Raw genomic sequence first — 17263 nt, 5'->3', positions numbered from 1 at the left:
CCCAGCCTCCCTGGTGTGGGCTCCTTCTGTGTACGCTAGAATTCGGGATAGCTCCATCCCAGTACATCTTCCCAAGAAAACAAGCCCAGAGCTGTGGGGCTGCAATAGGACATGCTGGCTCACAACCATTTGAGCCTCCGATGTTACTTCTAATGTTTTTAAAGAAACTGTGAATACATTCAAGGTGAATTTAATAACCTCCTGTTATCCAGAAAAGGCAAAGTACAGAAAAAATAAAGATCTCACCTGCACTTGTATCTATTATGGTCAACTCATGTTAACAGAATGTTTTGCTTTAATACTTGACTTACATTAATACCTCACATTATTACACGTATGAAGCCAAATATGACGCTAACTTAGTTGCTTACAACCTCAAACCTTACTCCCAATACACATTCCAATAAATTTATTCTGTAAAAACAATACATTTTTTTGTTTCTTTTTGTTTTGGTTTTTTTTGTTGTTTTTTTTGTTGTGGTTTTTTTTTAGTTTTTTACAGTAAACTCATCAACTACAAACCTTGAATACGCAAAAGATGTTCCAAGGACAAGCATAACAAGGATTGGTAAAACCAGACTAAATATGTTTTCACAATAAAAGCTGGCATAAAAATAAATAAAAATCTCTATTATCACAATAGCAACAATAATGTACACAGAATAATGGATTTGGAATGCTTACTTACTAGTCTAGTTCTATTTCCAAAAGGAAAAAAAAAAGCCAGAATGACAGCATCCTTTTTTAAGCCTTTCATTATTTAAAATTGATGTTTTCTTTTGGTTTCCCATAGGGTTCTATATCACAGTAAGCTTAAAAATGGAAAGCATCCAAATGAATGATTTCAAATTGAGTTGGCATTGGAAAAAATCCTTGTATTAATCTAAAGAAACACAAAAAGACTTTCACTAACTTCACATATAGGAACTAAGTCAGATAGTGTACATTACATCATGATTTTGAGAAGTATTAAGAGTATAACTAGCTAGGTACTTCTAATAAGGAAAGGTATTTTATTACATTATTGAACTTGGTGGTGATCTCAACTGAAGAAGAATTTTTCTTTTGTGTTGTAAACTGATCAAAAATCAAAGTATGGATATAGGGAAATCTAAAATCATGTTTGTACGTGGAAGATATTGTAGTATTGTATGGAGGGGACTCATTTCTAAGATTTACTTGTTCTTAAAAATTGCTGATTTAGAATGATATAATTTGGAGTTACACCTTTTCTATCTAGAAAAGGAATCTAAATCATGTTCAAGTATGCGATATCTTCATAAACCTCAGCCACTGGTAAAGGGCAACTTCATGCAACCAAATAATATGAAAATCAAAAAGTAACCCTTAGAAAAAAGGGTAAAATGTCATTTCTGCAAACACAACAGATAGGAATGTGAATAATGTGCATACAAACTGGGATGCTGTTGATGATAGTAATGAACAGATGTGGTGACTCATATCAAATCCAAGAATATTAGACAACCAAACATGTAACCTTCTTGTATTTTCCCTTAATATTCAGCAGTCATTATGTTGGTTAAGTCTGAAAGAGAGAGAGAGGAAAAAAAATAATCACATTTAATGTAAGAAAAAGCATGTTGTAACAAACTTGATATAATTAATGCCTTATTCCCACACTTCAAAGTCACAGGTACAAGTAACCGCCTGGTCTGTTCGAACAAATTTTTTTCTAGAGAAAACGACTTATGTTACATCAACTAAACATACCCCTATAAAATACTAAAGAACATATTTTAGAAGTAAACATTTAGGGCTTTATTCAAATAAGCAGCTCCAGTCACGTGTGTGGGTTGGTTTTTTCTTTTCCCCAATCACTTAATTATGAATCACTTATAGCATATTTCACGCAACCAAATTTTGCATTTTTCCACTACACTACATCGCTGACAGGCTTCACGCAAAAGCTCCGGCACTGCTGTGCTCCTGGACGCCTTGCGGCGAGAACGCCCTGCTCTTCCAACAAGCAAACACTTAGCAAGCCCAAAGAAGGACAAACAGTTCTCATAGCTAACATATCTGATTTTGCTTGTGAAAAGGAAACAGTTTGGCTCAGAGTTCACTGTAAGGTGATGACAGAAAAGGAAGAAACTCCCACTTCGTGGCTGAGTCAAGGTCAGCTCTTGCTCCCACTGGTATTAGGGTGAACAGGATCAGACTGTCCTCACGTGATCATGCCAAGTGTCTCCAACTCAGTTTCTTCATATTAAACAGAAACAGCAAATCTCACCTACAGGCACAAGGACACGCTACTTTTGTCCAGCAACACGACGACATGCAGTGCTACATGACTACCTAACCCTGAGCGAGGCACCCCTGCTCCTTCGTAAAGAATTCAGAGTGTGAAAGCTTGTCCACCCACACCCCCACGGACGGAAAGAAACACGACACACAAGCAGTGTGAAGGAATCAGTACTGTATTTGGTGTGATCATCCAAGAAAAAAATCAACATTGAGTGGTGGTGGTGGTGGTGGTGGTGTACAGGTTAAATCCACTGAGGATGATGGAATTCTCACTTTACACAAGACCCAGAAGAGAATACGAAAAGATGGCTTATTTTAACATCCCTGCACTAGGAGTTTGCTGCCTGAGCTCTCTCCCGCTCTGGCCCATCATACCTGCTGTGTGCGATGCCACGGCTACAGCAGACTGTGCTTCCCTGTCCCCGAGGACAAGAGCATACGAGTGCCTGCGGAGCGGCCTGGGGTGCCAGCCTGGCCACTGCACCTCTGAGCTACGGGCTGCGTTTGTCCAGCGCGGTGGTTCTCCCCCACGACAAGGGCTTTACAAAGTGAGTAATGGAAACCTGCACATTCCGTGTGGGAGGTCTTGGTACATCCTGACGGCCGACACTTGACAAGGGGTAATTATAAAATGCTCATGCCTGTAAGGACGGCTGACAGGCGCTGCCTGAGCCCTGCCTCCCCCAGAAGGTGTGACTGCGTGGCTCACCCACAGCCGCACTTCCACCGGCCTCTCTCCTCCGCGTCGGTGAGACGATACTTCCAGGTGCTTTGGAGATGTGGCTGGCAGGGGTTTGCTGCTGTTTCCCTTCAGAGGGACACGCAGGCACCCATCGAAACAACTACAAAGGATTAGTGGATCACAACATGCCTGATGCTGAAGTTCATAATGACTGACAGCTGCTACCCAGCGCTGACGGGCAGCGTGGGTGGTGAAACGGTGGGTCCCTACAGTGCCACTCTCCGATCCAGCCAGGAAAGCTGTCCTTTTGGAGTGTGAAACCTTTGCACTTACTAACAACCATTCCCTGCTGGACTAAGGCCAGGAGACTGGTGGGCGCCATTCTTGCCTGGGCGCTGGGAATATTCACCCTTCCACTCCCCACTGGCTGTGCAGAGACGCATCCATCGGGCCACAGCGTGGCACAGGAGGGACAACAAAGAGCCGGGTGTGCACATCATCCACTAGGATTTTCACCTTTACCAGTACCCACTCTGCACACTTTGTCCCCCAGAGCAGTCCCAGGTGCCCCAGAGGCCAGCAGCTCTCTTGTCCCCAGCTGCCGGCAGCCCCGGGGCCAGCGGGGACCTTCCCCCACCCAGGCAGCGCTGCTGGCCCCCGCAGCACCCATGGAACAAGGATGGCAGCAGCCGCTGAACAAGGATGCGGCAGAGCTGAGCGGTTTCCATGGTCTCCATGGTTTCACGTCCCTTCAGACACGGACCAACCCTCGTCATCTTTGTTTGAACAAGTCTCTCAGCTGTACTGTAAGATACGGTCCCTGTGCCGCACTGACCAGTGCTACTGCACACAAAAGAAACAGCACACAATCTGACTGGAGTGAAACATCGCAGTCATCGGCAAAATTGAAGGCCAGAGAACACAGAAAGCAGGGAATAAAAGTAAATCCACAAATGGCTTTGTTTTTTCTGGCACTGAAAATTTGTTCTGCAACTGACTCAGCCGTTCTGTACTTTAAAAGCTCTTGATGGATGGACAGAAGGACAATTATTTACTTGCTCTATATGATCATCGTTATTCCATGTTGGTTTGGGGTCAAAATGGCTACAGGATTCAATGTACACAGAGATGCAAAGAGCATATTTCATCTACACTGGCTGCTTTAATCTCAACTTGCACCCAGACATCGATGTTTCTCCTGAGTTATGTCCCATTGCCTTACTGAGCAGTGCTGTTGTGCTGTTGTCCTGAGCTATAGGAAGGCAGCAGACAACACACCTCTTTGCACCAGAGTGTGTGCCACTATTTTGATTTTTACATGGAACTTTTTACTGTGCAACAGTTAAACATATTTTCGCAAATGCTGTCTTTTTTTGGAGGGGTAGATTTTAACTTACTCAAATTGCAGGAAAAAAAGATCGGACAAAAATACATACTCTGTTTTCATTTTCTGGAAAAATGCCCACATACATGCTTTTACCTTGAATAGAGCCCTAAATGAATGTTGGTAAACCCCCAAACCTATTATGCCACCTAACCAATGTTATTCTTGAGATGTAAAGAAAGAGTGAAGGAACCGAACATGTCAAAACCACATCAGAAGGCCACGGTGAACCTGTGTTTCTCTGGCCAGTTTGGCCTTAACACTTGTCTTTCACAGCAGTAACTGGAATTGTTGCTTCCCCACAAGAACATAACAACAAAAAAATATGTCCTGGACACAGGGCATTTTAAATATGTTCTCCCAATGGCAATAGTATCCGATGGCAGTAATTTTGGACCAGATCTTGATCCCCTTATTCATGCTGGCAAGCAGTTGCCTCCACAAATAGATCCACTGACTCCCATGTTAGTAACTGATTGTCAGTGTGAGTAAAAAGATCACAGTCCTTTAACCCACTTTAATATTTGGGCTGTACCAGGAGCAAAATAATGTATTTAATTTCCAACGAATCTATTATTTTTCAAAGACTCAGTAAAACCATTCACCTCCTGAAAGGCAACCACATGCGTCTGTACACAAAGAGAATGCCTTGTTTACCAACACAATGTCTGGACTGTAACCAATATAATACCAAAAGAAAAACTTGCCACATACTCTTGAGTGCTGACCTTAACATCCAAACACTCTCTAACAGGGCAGGGACTACCGCCAGCTTTCCAGCGTCGTTACACGCCTGGCCGGAGAGTAAAAGTAAAACGCGACTTCGGTGTTTGGTTATAAAGATTCCGAGTTATGTCACCCAAGAACCAAACACACAAGTCACCAGAGATTTAAATGTGGAATGTAAATCTGCTGCCATGAATTCACTGATTTATGAGCTAATTTTGGACTACAGAAAGTAAACAACACAGAGCCATGAATACCCTTCTACTGGAATAGTCTGTTGACGTGGTGTTTTGAGAAAGCCAAAACAATTTAGTATTTAACAGCCCAGGACTGTCATGGCGCAGGGGGGCAGTGTGCTGTGACTTTTGACTTGAGCAAACTCCAAGATAGGCTGTCTTAGCTGTCATGTTATTAATTAATTAATATTAGACAATAAACCCCTGAGGTTCAGGTTTTGCATCTTTCTGGGGAAAGAATCAGCCGAAGAACAGCAGCCTGAGGACAGGTAGTGGCAGGATGCGATTATAAAGTGTGGCTGAGTCTGAGGAAGCGAATGTCTCTTCTGTGGAGAGTGCCTGCAGTCCTCAAGAACAGTTGAGAAATTAAGGGATGGAGATAAGAAAAGAAAGCAGCTTTGTCAACCCCAGGGATGAAAAAAATAAATATCACAAGTCGAGCCCTTGAACAGTATGAAATTGGCTGAAAAAATATCATAGCTTTGGAAGTACTTTTATTTGCTCTGGGCTTCAGTCTTTAGGAAGCCATCACTTCACATTTTCAAGCTTTCCGCTACCACCTGGAGGTTAGAAATTTCATTAAAAAGTATAGGTGAAGACACTCCTGCAATCATTTGACTTGAGCTGTTAACCCTTTGAGAAGATCCCTGTAATGTGAAGGGTAAGGGTGTGCATAAAAGGTACGGTTCCCTCTGATCTGGAGAGTAGATGTGTCTTCAGCCTGCGGTCCAGGCATTACAGAACGTAACTGCTACCTCATTATTATTAGCATCATTATGAGGAAAGTTGCTTGTGTCCTTTAGGCAATCTTGCATGGTCAGACCCTGGAAGGTGCAGAGCACAGGAGGCAGAGGCTCCCCAGGACACACCGGTGGGGAGCACTACCTGCAGGACAGCTGAGCCCCCAGCCGCCTGCCCACCCGCCTGCCCCAGCTCTTCCCAGCCCCTGCTGCCGGGGGCCTTCAAACAGCTGGTCACAGTGGCAAGACCAGGGCAACTGAACAGCCTGTATTTGAGATGAGAGCTCTGAACTCCTGCTTTTCTTGTCTCTTTGCCTTCGCGGTACCTTTCTACAAGTTACTGTGGCACAAACTTTCCTGGTGTGAGTCTCAGGCAGCCCCCAGCCCCCTACCTTGGGGGAGGGAGCAGGTTTGCACCCCAGCGCTCGCTGTGGAGTGCCCTCAGCGCTGTCTCATGGCCGGGTAGATGCCCTGAGCCTGCTGGCCTGGCAAGACAGCGAAGCGGTGACTATGCAGCTCCTGTGCTGCATGCTGGGGAGGAGGAAGCCCACAGCAGGCTGCGTGTTGTGGCTCCAATGCTCTTCTCACAAGCCAAATGATTTCAAAAGAGACCATAATCTCGTCTATAACGGTGCCTTTGAGCAGACCTAGACATTCTTCTGAATTCATGCACATGAACAAGAGGACCATATCCCAGCTCTGCCGGCACGTGTTGGTCTTTTTCGACCTTCCTTTCCATAGAAGAGAAGCCCAGGCGGGTGGGCTGGAGGAGCTCGCTGCCCCCCATCAGACTCCCGGTCTGGATGCCCGGCAGAGCGTGGCCCAGTACCCCAGCGGGTCAGTCCAGGCACACTGTGTAACCGGTGTGTGACCGGCTGTGTAACTCCAACTGGGAAAAAAATTCCCATCACTCTTTCCCCGAGTGCCTTGTGTCTGACAAGGGATGGTACCTTCTAAAATGACACCTAGTCTGGCTCCGAGGACATGCAGTGTCCCCTCCTGGTCCTAGGAGAGAATTGCACCATCGACAACAGCCCAAAGGAAACGGGGAAGAGGGTTTACATGTGAAACGCTGATTCTGCAGCACAAATCCAGATGAAATCTCTGGATCAGGATGTGAATTTCTCCAAACTTATCAGTGCTTTTATCTCAAAGTGCTCTGAAAACCATCTGTCCATCTCTCCTTGGTACATGCTACTAAAACTCCGCCTTTCCCATAATGCTTCCAAGATCTAGTCTAGTTAAACAGCGGTCAAGCCCCAGTGCTGGGGTTGCAGAGGTCGAAGCAGAGCCAGCTCCTCACATGGGTATGGCAGTGGTGACTGTATTTCTGTGGAGCTGGTGCTGGCAGGAAGGACAAACTGTTGAGATTTCAGCACAAAAGCTAAAATACCCACAACCCTGAGAACACTGAAGAGGACCATGATGTTGGAGCACGCTGGACTCTACCCCCAGAAGGAAGAGCTGTATGAGTGTCACCAGCCAGCCAGCCAACACCCTATGGGACTTTTTTGCCACTTAGTCTGCGACTGACCTAACCCAGAAAGAATTTGGTCCTTACACGGAGAACGTGCCTGAAGCTCATGGGCATATCCCTTGCCACTGCTACAAACGTGGGAAACAAAGCAGGCCCCCTGAACTTCTTGCCACCTCAGATGGACCTTATGGCCAGTCTTCTCACTCAAACACCTCTTTGAAGATATGAAAGCATCACAGGGTTAACTAGCCAGAACATGGGCAACACGTGCGCTACACACACCACACTTATCAGCCCCAGACCCTCTGAGTCTGTGGGTGAGGTGCTGGGAAGGCACCCCCGGGCATACCAACTCCCTGTGTCAGTCTCTGGCTCAAGGCAGCGGCTTGTTCAGAGTGAACGCAGAGGCTCAGGGCACATTCCTGACCCCATGAGCCACATATCAAAGTCTTTATAAGGTGAAGAGCCACGAAACACATAAACTGCACGGCAGAGAGAGAAGGGGAGAGGAAGCTCTGGGAGAAGTCTTGAAGCAGAAGCCGACAGCAGCTCCCCAGAGGTTGTGCTTTGTGAGAAAGGGTTGAGGCTGAGCACGCAGCTGGGTGCTGAGGCACCTCGGCAGTGTCAGATGAGAGCCTGTGCTGGCTGGCTTCCTGTCACACCTGGGGATTCGTGTCACTCAGCAGCTCCTGTGACAGCCCAGCCCAGCTGCTGGCCATGTGGCAGAGCCTTGGCACAGAACCTGCACGAGAACTGGTTCTGAGCCGGAGCTGTAAATGCTGGAGCAGGGAGGCCAGTGCTGCTCGAAAGGCTCAGAAATAGAAGTGGTTGTTAACGGTGGCTGACGATTAACCAGTCTCTGTGCTAATTCCCCTGCTCAGCAGCCTTCCTTTCTGTCGTTGTGGTCACAACAAAATAATATTGATATGAACACACAACTGACACAAACATACAAGGAGACTGTATGAAGCTGCTCTGGAGCAGACGGTACTTTCCCTCCTTGGAAGGTCATATCCCAAGGCAGGATCTGCCCTGAAACCCACAGTGTGCCGAGTCTGTAATGTGCACATGAACCCTCATGAACTCCAAAGAAGTCAGTGGGACTGCACAAATTTTAAACAAGTGTGAAAGGATAAGCAGGTTCCCCCTGTTTAGTAAGCCAAAATGCATGATGCAAACAGTCTGATTCTGCTCTCGCATCAATTTTGCATCATTCCAGCTCATGGTTTTCAGTAGTTCCTCTCAGCTGACATCCATGCAAGTGCTGGAATGAAAATAATGCTTATAGCATCTTTTCTCATTCAGTCATTTCTCTAGAGCAAAACTGATACCAGTGCAGGGACCGGTCTCACGTTTCTGTTCTAGACACATTCTGAGCACTGAAACGCAATGTAAAAAGATCGCGTGGGGTATGCACAGGTCACTGCAATGCAACGCCTTTCACCCAGAGCTCCAAAGCCCCCCGGTAGCAAACAGCGTGGGAAGTGAATGGTATTAACAGAAGATTACCCCTTCACTGGTTTTCTGCAAATCTGAAGAAGTGTTTCTTGTGTCATTGCCTGCGTCCCCAGCATCAGAGCTGCTCTTATTTTCTTCCTCTTTGCAGTCCTTATCATCTTCATCTCCAGGAGATTTCCGTGACTGCTTGGAGGATTTCTAAAACGAACAACAACAAAGTGAAAAAGTAAAAACTGAGCTTCAGTCACAGAAAGGCACTTTTGAAACATATGTGGAATGCTGTCTGATCATGCGGTTCCCTGTCCAAGGTGAATACTGGGGAGGATGTGTGGGGTGAGAAGCATTTTTCAGGTGAAGCAGTTGGAGTTACTGCCATCAGTGAAGCAAAAGGCGAAATTGGGTGTTTGACACAGGTTGGCAGCACAACTGACTGTAAGACAGACACAGTAACAGGAGATGGGTATTAGTGTTGGGTCACCTGTAGGTTTTGTTAGTTAATGAAACAGATGGTGCCAGCTTGACAAAAGTTTTGATTAAACACAGAGATGTAAAATGAGAATAACATTAGCAGAGCTGCTTTCCATACTTTTTTTAGTGCTGTCAGCTTTAATATATTAACATTAAAGCCATGTGGAACCAATATATCTTTTCTGCTCCCTTTATGTTATGCAATTCTACAGTACAAAAGGATAAATTGTGGCATTAAGCCACCATTTTCCTAATCCTCTGTTTGCCCAGAGTCTTCTGGAAAGAAGATGGTAGACCAGACCTGAATTTGTAATGTAAAACACATAAAGGGGGTGAAATTACTTAGTACGTTTTGTTCAGTTGATGAACCATAGAAATCCCTGCTCTCCCCCAAATTGTACCTGGATCAGATTGTTTGCTTGCTTCTTCTCATTTAATTTAGTTTTCACTTACAGAGAAGAGTCACACGAATGTGAGCGCACATGACTCTGCCACGCTTCCCACAATTTTTTAAGCCAAGTACAGACCTGGAGGCACACACAGAACTGGAGGAAGTGACTATAACGCTGCTCCCTTTCACCCGGGTGAGAAGTACAGCTGAACCCAAAGTCACTACGCAGGTGATTACATTCAACAGCCATTACCAGGCAGTCTGAGACACAGTACTCCTAAGGAGGCACGCTCCTAAGGCTTTTTTTTCGCTCTTCATGGAGAATCTAAGATGACCAAACCTATCAATCCATCTTTGCATGGATTTTCCTTCCAGCCCTTCTCAACTCCTTCCCATTCTTTCACCTCCTTCTCAAAGTGTGGGCACCAGAACAGGGCAGAGTATTTCAGCTGCTGTCTCACCAAGGCCGTCCACAAAAGCAAGAGCACTTCCCCTTGCCTGTTTCAACAGCATCGTTATGGGACTGGGTTCAAAACGCTAAAGAAGGAAGAACAGATTGCCAAAAACTGGACACTAATTATAAATGCATATGGGTAACAATGGAAAAACTGAAGACAACCTTTGAAGTGTAGGATTTTTTCCGTTTTGAGCCTGCTTTTTCATTCTTTCTTTTTCCTTTTCCATCCTCTTCTACCCGATCACCTTCCTCCTCACTGCTGGCATCTGCTGTATTTCCTCCTTCTCCTTCAGTTTCTGAGGAGCTCTGTTGCTGAATTGCCTTTAAAATAACAATAACAGTAATAATATATAAACAACAAAAATATCACTAAAACCTAGTACTTATTTTTTGCTCTGTATTGAAGATAGGAATACTGGTAACAAACAGCTTACACTTTAGTCTCTACAGTCAGGAAGAGCTCATGTTATTCTTGCAATTATCAAGAAAAAGGGCTGCAGAGGCAATTTTCTCAGTCACCACTTGAAAACAGTTATCAGACGCAGATTCTGGGATAGCACGTTCTGAACGGTTTACACAGAAACAGAAGATCCGATAACAAAAATGTGTTTGCTGGAGAACTAAGGGCTGCTTAGCGGACAGACCTGGCGTGTTCTACTCTGGGCAATACTGTGGAAAATTCTAGACTTCGGCTGCAATAGGAGAGACCTATTCAGGAGAGAAGATGGCTGTTACACACACACACACACACACCCCACCCCTTCACAGGGCAGGAGCTCCTTGTTAGGAAAAAAGCAAACGCTGACCAGAAGGCTGAGAGCTCTTTGACAGTCCATCTCCCACAGACTATTCACTAGATTTTTTTAAATCCCCAAGTGCATGCAAAACATCTGTAGGGCTGAAAATATGAAACAGGAACCGAGAGGGGCAGCAGCTTGTCTGCAGGTGGTCCGCATCGCTGGTTTGTAAGGTTTTGTGCTAATAATGTAATAGGTGTTTGCCTTCTTTTGGAGGTGATTTCTACCTTCAAAGGACCACATTTTTTTAACGAGAAAAGTTCTTTGGCTTTATGCAGCCCACCAACTACTCCTCTCCCCCTCCAGCTTCCCTGACTTTTTGCTCCGGACATCCAACAGGGAGAGCTGTTGTACAGCAGCTACTATCTCGTAACGGCAGCGTAAACCTCCACCTTCTCACCCCTCACAACTTTGGCAGCGGTGTCCTACGTGTTGTACATTACCAATGTAAAAATCAAAAGTGCAGTGACCTTAAGGTCTGTGTAAAATACACTGAACCGGACATAAAAATAAACAACAGAAAGAAGAAGTCAGAAATTATTCATGTTTATACTGGAGTAAATAAAACCTTCCATTTTTAATTCAACTAAATCTGCTGCAGGTTTTTCCATTTCACCACCCCAGAATATGGCAGAAAGCTAAGGGCTCTGCAGTATGATTAAAGTTCAATTTGTCACAGAGTGCAAGACCACAGTTGTCTTTACATTACACAGTTACAAGAGCTGTGAAACTTCACAGCTCCACCAAACCCAGGACCTTCCACACCACTCAACAATTTTTACATTGACAAGAAGTCTTCAAAGAGGAAAGCAAGAAAGGTAAGGAGGAATAGAAGTGAAAGTAATTTACCTGATATCCAGTAAACTTTACTCCAGGGTTGTTTTCTATTTCCCACAGGCCTTCATTAAATCCTTTTCGCTTGTTCGACTTCCCAAACTTATCTTTATATTCTTTATATGGGAAAAGGTCTTTGGGCCCCAGGAATGCACTGCATTTTAACAAAGGTGACATTCAAAAAAGGACTTAAATTCCTCCTCTTCAAAAAAACCCCAAACCATTAACAGTGCAAATGTCTTCCCTATTCTTCTGCTCATTCCATCATTTCTTTCTCAGTTTTGTTTGCTTGTTTATTTATTTATTTAACACTGAGTTACTGCTGTGAGTCTGATTTAATGGCATTGGCTCACCATCCTTATGTCTGAAGTTGCAAAATCATGCTGGGTCTCTCTAGAAACAACTAAACCAAGTCTCATTTGTTATATTAACTACTGCTGGGAACTGGCACTTGAACAGTTTATGAAAGGGATTATATGACGTAATTGCCTGCGATAGCAAGGGACCAAACTTCCAGTCCTGTGTGTTACAAATCCAGAAAGGCCTAAAAATACCATACAGAAAGTTAAAGCATTTAAGGAGTGCCTAGAACCCACAAGCCAGAACTTACCCCTCGTACCGCGGGACAGAAAAAGCAGTGGCATTTACCAGTATCTATACTGCTGGTATGCCTGGGACCCTCTTTCTTGGAATAAGACCCTCACATGCTAGATTTTGTGCAAACACAATAAAAATGCTCTTTCCCCAAAATCTTATAATTTCATATAAGCCAAGAAACAATGGGTGAATATAGGCAGATGAGTAATACAAGGAAACAATGAGACACATGGTGCTTGTGGCCAAATTGTGTTTTAGACAGCACAGCAAAGCAGGGATTTTGTGCTCTGCTGCTGCTGCATAAGTCAGCTATGCACTGGGCCAACTAATTTCAGGCACAGACACCACAAGGCAGAAAAAATAATTACAAAAAAAAGAAGAGTGGTGATTTATCCTGCTTTTTCTACATACCCTTTTTTTTTTTTTTTTTTTACTTTCAATAAAACTCTGACTTCTTATATAAAACTGAAGAAAGCATCAGTTCTTTTTCATTGGGTATCTATATCCATTGTGTTTACTTTGCTCTGTATCACAGTACTGGGATGGCTAATGGTAAGTTAAATTAAAAACAGTGAAGGCAAAAACCCCCTTTCGTTCCCATGTGGAAGATTCTATGTCACCAACAACTGGAGCTGAGCAAGTCGCAGTGTCCTTCACTATAATCACTGTCCTACTTTCCTGATGATCTTTGCAATTAACGTTAACTCTATGGTACCCATTACCATGGGATCATGGAGCTCCACCATTTACAACACATTTATACTTGCAACATCACCATGAGGTTGGGAAGTTGCCCTTTTTTGCAGATGGGCTTCTGAGGCACAGAGATCTGCCCAAGGTCAAACTCAAACTGATAAAAGAGCACAGAGGAAAACCCAATTCTCTCCAGTCTCAGTCCTATACCTTAATCACAGGGTCACAGTTCTTCCTTGCTGTAAACAGTACTTCAGATTAATGCCCAATTTGTGCCCTGATTCTTCCCAGCACTTACAAACGTGCAAAATTTCATTCACTTAAGTGATCCCACTGGCCAAGAAGTTTGCCAGGGTGGCTAAAGGCAGCAGCAAATGCCAAGTCTCTGGGGAAGGAACTTCCTTTGAACTACGCAGGAGACAGAACGGTATCCACACGCAGTCGTCTCATTGAGAAGTATCTCAATTATATAATTACAAAGCCAAGAATGCATTTCTACCTGAAAGCCAAACAGCGATTTCCAAACTAACAAATGTCTTGTTAATATTAAAGGCTACAATAGAGCAAGGGATCTGAATAAATTGTTTTATGAATGCTTTTGCTAATACTAGATGTCTCCTTGTTGCCAAAAATACATACAAACAGTTCTAACACAAATAACAAAGGAAAACTGAATGAAACTTACCACGGGCTACCTTAATTTTGCACAAAAGTAATGTATGGAAATGTTTCTACAGCCTTTTATGTACAGTCAACACTGAAAAATGGTGTACATCCTTGTTTGAAATACATCTGTTGCCACCGGGAGAGTATAACAGTTTCCACTGCTCTGCTATCAAACTAAGGAGCTGCAATCTACAGTTCATTTTTAGCAGGTATGCTTTTTAAATTATTAAGGTAGTAACTACAAACGTTCTTCCTGTTTCAGGTGCTACAGTCAGATTGTGGGCTGACAAAACCCAAACCAAAAGAGGTTAGCAGTGTGGGATTCATTCAATTCAGAATAAAAGTGGTCAGAGGTTTTTTTCTCAAAATGTTTCTCGAGAAAAATGTTTCCATTAAAAAAAATAAATTATATTTTGTGCTCTGATTTTAAAGCATCGTAAGTTTACTTGAACTTAATTCTTTTTAGATTAATTTGTGACAGTAATAGTAGATCACAATATATCAAAGTAATAGGAAGAAATATTTTAACTAAAGAGGCTGCTTTGATCTTTATTAAGCACAAACTGCCTTTAAAGATTTTTGAAGTAAAATGTGACGTATTAGCTATGGGGTTTATTATGTTCTGGAATAATGTTAAAATTCAAAAACAAACAAGAATTTCTAATAAAGCTTCAAATGTCTAAAATTAAATTTAAAATGTCATCAGAATTTCATTTTTTTCCTTTTTCTATTTCCTAGGAATGCTAGAAAACATGTTCCCCACAAGTGGGGAAGGAAAAGTTTTAAAATGTAAACATTTAATGCAAAATAGAACCTGTGATTTATTTTTTTGAACTACCTCAGTTTAAAATAGAGACACGTACATTATAATTTTGAAGCTCTGTACTTTGTAGCAATTACTGTAAGACCTAACTTACTCTTTCTGTTCTGATTCCTTTCTTTCCCTATAAGCTCTGCCAACTCTGTTCTATTACTTCCGAGAAGTCCATCCTACAGTGCCCCCAGCACAGATCTCACAGGAACGCACGTTATTTTAAAGCTGTGTGAGGACTGTGTGAGACTCCGGGCTCTGCTTCCTTTCATTTTACAAACTACCAAGTGATTTCTCACACAGGACAGGAACCCAAACGTGTCTGAATACAGCAGCTTGATCTCTGCTACCATGTACATCCAAGTAACAAATTTTTGCCCATGCATCTGACGTCAGATGACTCTTTAATAAATACGTGCCAACACTTTTCTTTACGGGAAACACAGGCACTACTTGTTATTTATGCTTAGCCCATAACACACCATCCAGGCAGCAGTGTTCCCATCTACTTTCACGTGTTGGTACAAATGAGTTGGGCTCATAGGACCTATCTCTAGGCTCCCAATGGCTTCAGTCAGGATTTGTTCCAATAAAATCAGTGGAGATGAAGTTAGCTGCAGTGGAAGAAGATGTTTTCAAAGGAAAAGACCATGTTCATTCACTTACGTTTCATGAGTCCCGAAAAAGAAGATGGGGTATTTATTTGCTGGAGGCTTCACGGCTCCTTCAGGGAGTTCATCAATCTGTGAGACAGAAATGGAAAAAGGATTACTCCCAAATGTGGTGTCCCTCATCCAAGAATCCCCACCAAGCCGTGGGAGCCGTAGCGCAGGTATGCCGCAGCCCTGGGAGGTTCCCACGGTGTGCTGGCACGGGGAAGGGGTGACAGCTGCCGATCTGTCAGGCAGGCAGGTCACACGCCGTCAGCGCATGACAGAAACACTGCAGGGACACGACAGAAGAGCAAGGAGCAGACAAAAAGTTGTCATGATTTCATGGGCATTATAACACACAAAGGCAATAAAATCAAGTCTGCTTAATTTAAGTGTTAACTTCAGATGCCGCCTCATCAAAGGCACCAAAGCCCAGAGGGTAATCCTGTCTGTCTCACACAGCCACCTAAATAACTTCTGCCACAAATGGAGAACAGATGGCACCTCTGCAGCCGGAAAACCAGACAACCTCCATCGGTGCTTCCTGGTGGCGATGGTCGGATGCGGCGTACAATGCGTAACGCACACCAGGGAGGAGGGCCTGGGACTCGCCTTCCTCCAGAGGTTTGGGTCACCACTCCCCTCTGTACTCCACTGCTTCTTTCACATTTTACCCCTGGCCTCATATTTCTCAAGATAGAGCTGCAGAGCTGCTAAGGGAGGGATGGGGAGGGGGCTCTCCTGAGATATAGCTGGGACTGGGATGAAGCCCCCAGGCTAAGCGGTGCCCAGACCCCATCTCCCAGTGCTGAGAGCCTGGCGGCGAGGCTGGAGGTCAGGGTCATAACTAAGTCTTGTCTGTATGGAGTTTTTCAGTCCTCTGCAAGAGAAATAGGGTCCAGGTGCCTCCCCACATCAACCAGAACATCAGCACAGCTTTGAATAAGATCTAAGTGCCCGCCTTGACAGAAATGGCACTTCTGAGCATATGTCGGTGTCTAAAATTAAGCGTCCAGAGAACTCTCCAGCTAAGAGGGAGCCTAATGAATGTAAGTATCATCTATAGGGCAACACCAGAGAGCAGGTGAATGGCTTGCTGCCTGGGTCTGAGGGAACTCATCTCAACATAAGCATATTGAATCCTGCCAAATGTCACTGGAACTGAGAGCAAAGTGCTGACATACCAATGCTACACGAAATCTGCTCCTCAGCAGAGCATGGGGATGGAACCTGCATGTTTTCACTCAGGAGGCCAGGCCCACATGTGCTTTCCTTCTCTTTTCCTGCCGAAGGACCCCAAACACTGAATTCTTGTTGATTAATAAACACCAGATTGTTTTCAAAGGATGTTCTCTTTCACTGTAAAGCATCTGCTGGCTATGTAGCTCTCAAAGGAGTACAAGTCTTTGTAAGAATTCAAGTACTTTTGGTCTTTCTGCAAGGACACCCGTTGGGGACAGAGAAACCAGAGCCACATGTGGAGCTGTAATGTCACAGGACTCCTTTCTGCAAAAGAACTGGATGCCTATCTTTTAGGTCTAAGCAGAGCACTCTCTGAAGCTATGCCAAAATCAGGGGATAGAAGAGCACTCCCAAAGCATCCCCTGTCTCTTCTCTGCGGCACAACCCAGGGGTGCGGATGGTGGGGCTCTGGCACACTGGGCCACGTGTCACCTACAACCCAGCACCGTCTGCAGGAGACAATCCGTGATAGTCAGAGGTGTCACACACCTCGTGGGCACAGCAATTACCCACCTTTTTCTATTCAACAAAGCTAATGAATTGATAAATAAGAGGTGAATCTATTATTTGAATGCACATAGAAGGAAGACAGATGCTGTTGGAAGATGGAAGCATGCATTCCCTTTTAGTTCAGCTATGTTTAAGAAGGAGCTGAAACGACATGACAGGCTGTTTGGTGTTCTCTT

General features: G+C 44.1%; 1 protein-coding gene across 1 annotated transcript in view; it reads right to left on the bottom strand.

Moving 5' to 3' along the window:
• Positions 1–174: 174 nt before the first annotated feature.
• The window catches only part of HDGFL3 (HDGF like 3), a 38291-nt gene continuing 21202 nt past the window's right edge, over positions 175–17263 (bottom strand). The window contains exons 2-6 of the mRNA XM_037395809.1: positions 15349–15425; positions 11931–12069; positions 10447–10605; positions 9020–9166; positions 175–1546 (exon numbers count right to left, since the gene is read on the bottom strand). Coding sequence (XP_037251706.1) covers positions 1541–1546; positions 9020–9166; positions 10447–10605; positions 11931–12069; positions 15349–15425 — 528 coding nt within the window. The 3' untranslated portion in view covers positions 175–1540. The remainder of the gene's footprint in view (positions 1547–9019; positions 9167–10446; positions 10606–11930; positions 12070–15348; positions 15426–17263) is intronic.

The sequence above is a fragment of the Falco rusticolus genome, chromosome 7 (assembly GCF_015220075.1).
Source record: "Falco rusticolus isolate bFalRus1 chromosome 7, bFalRus1.pri, whole genome shotgun sequence".
Lineage (NCBI taxonomy): Eukaryota > Metazoa > Chordata > Aves > Falconiformes > Falconidae > Falco > Falco rusticolus.
The sequence above is the reverse complement of the archived record's forward strand: the minus strand, read 5'-3'. Positions and strand labels throughout refer to the sequence as shown.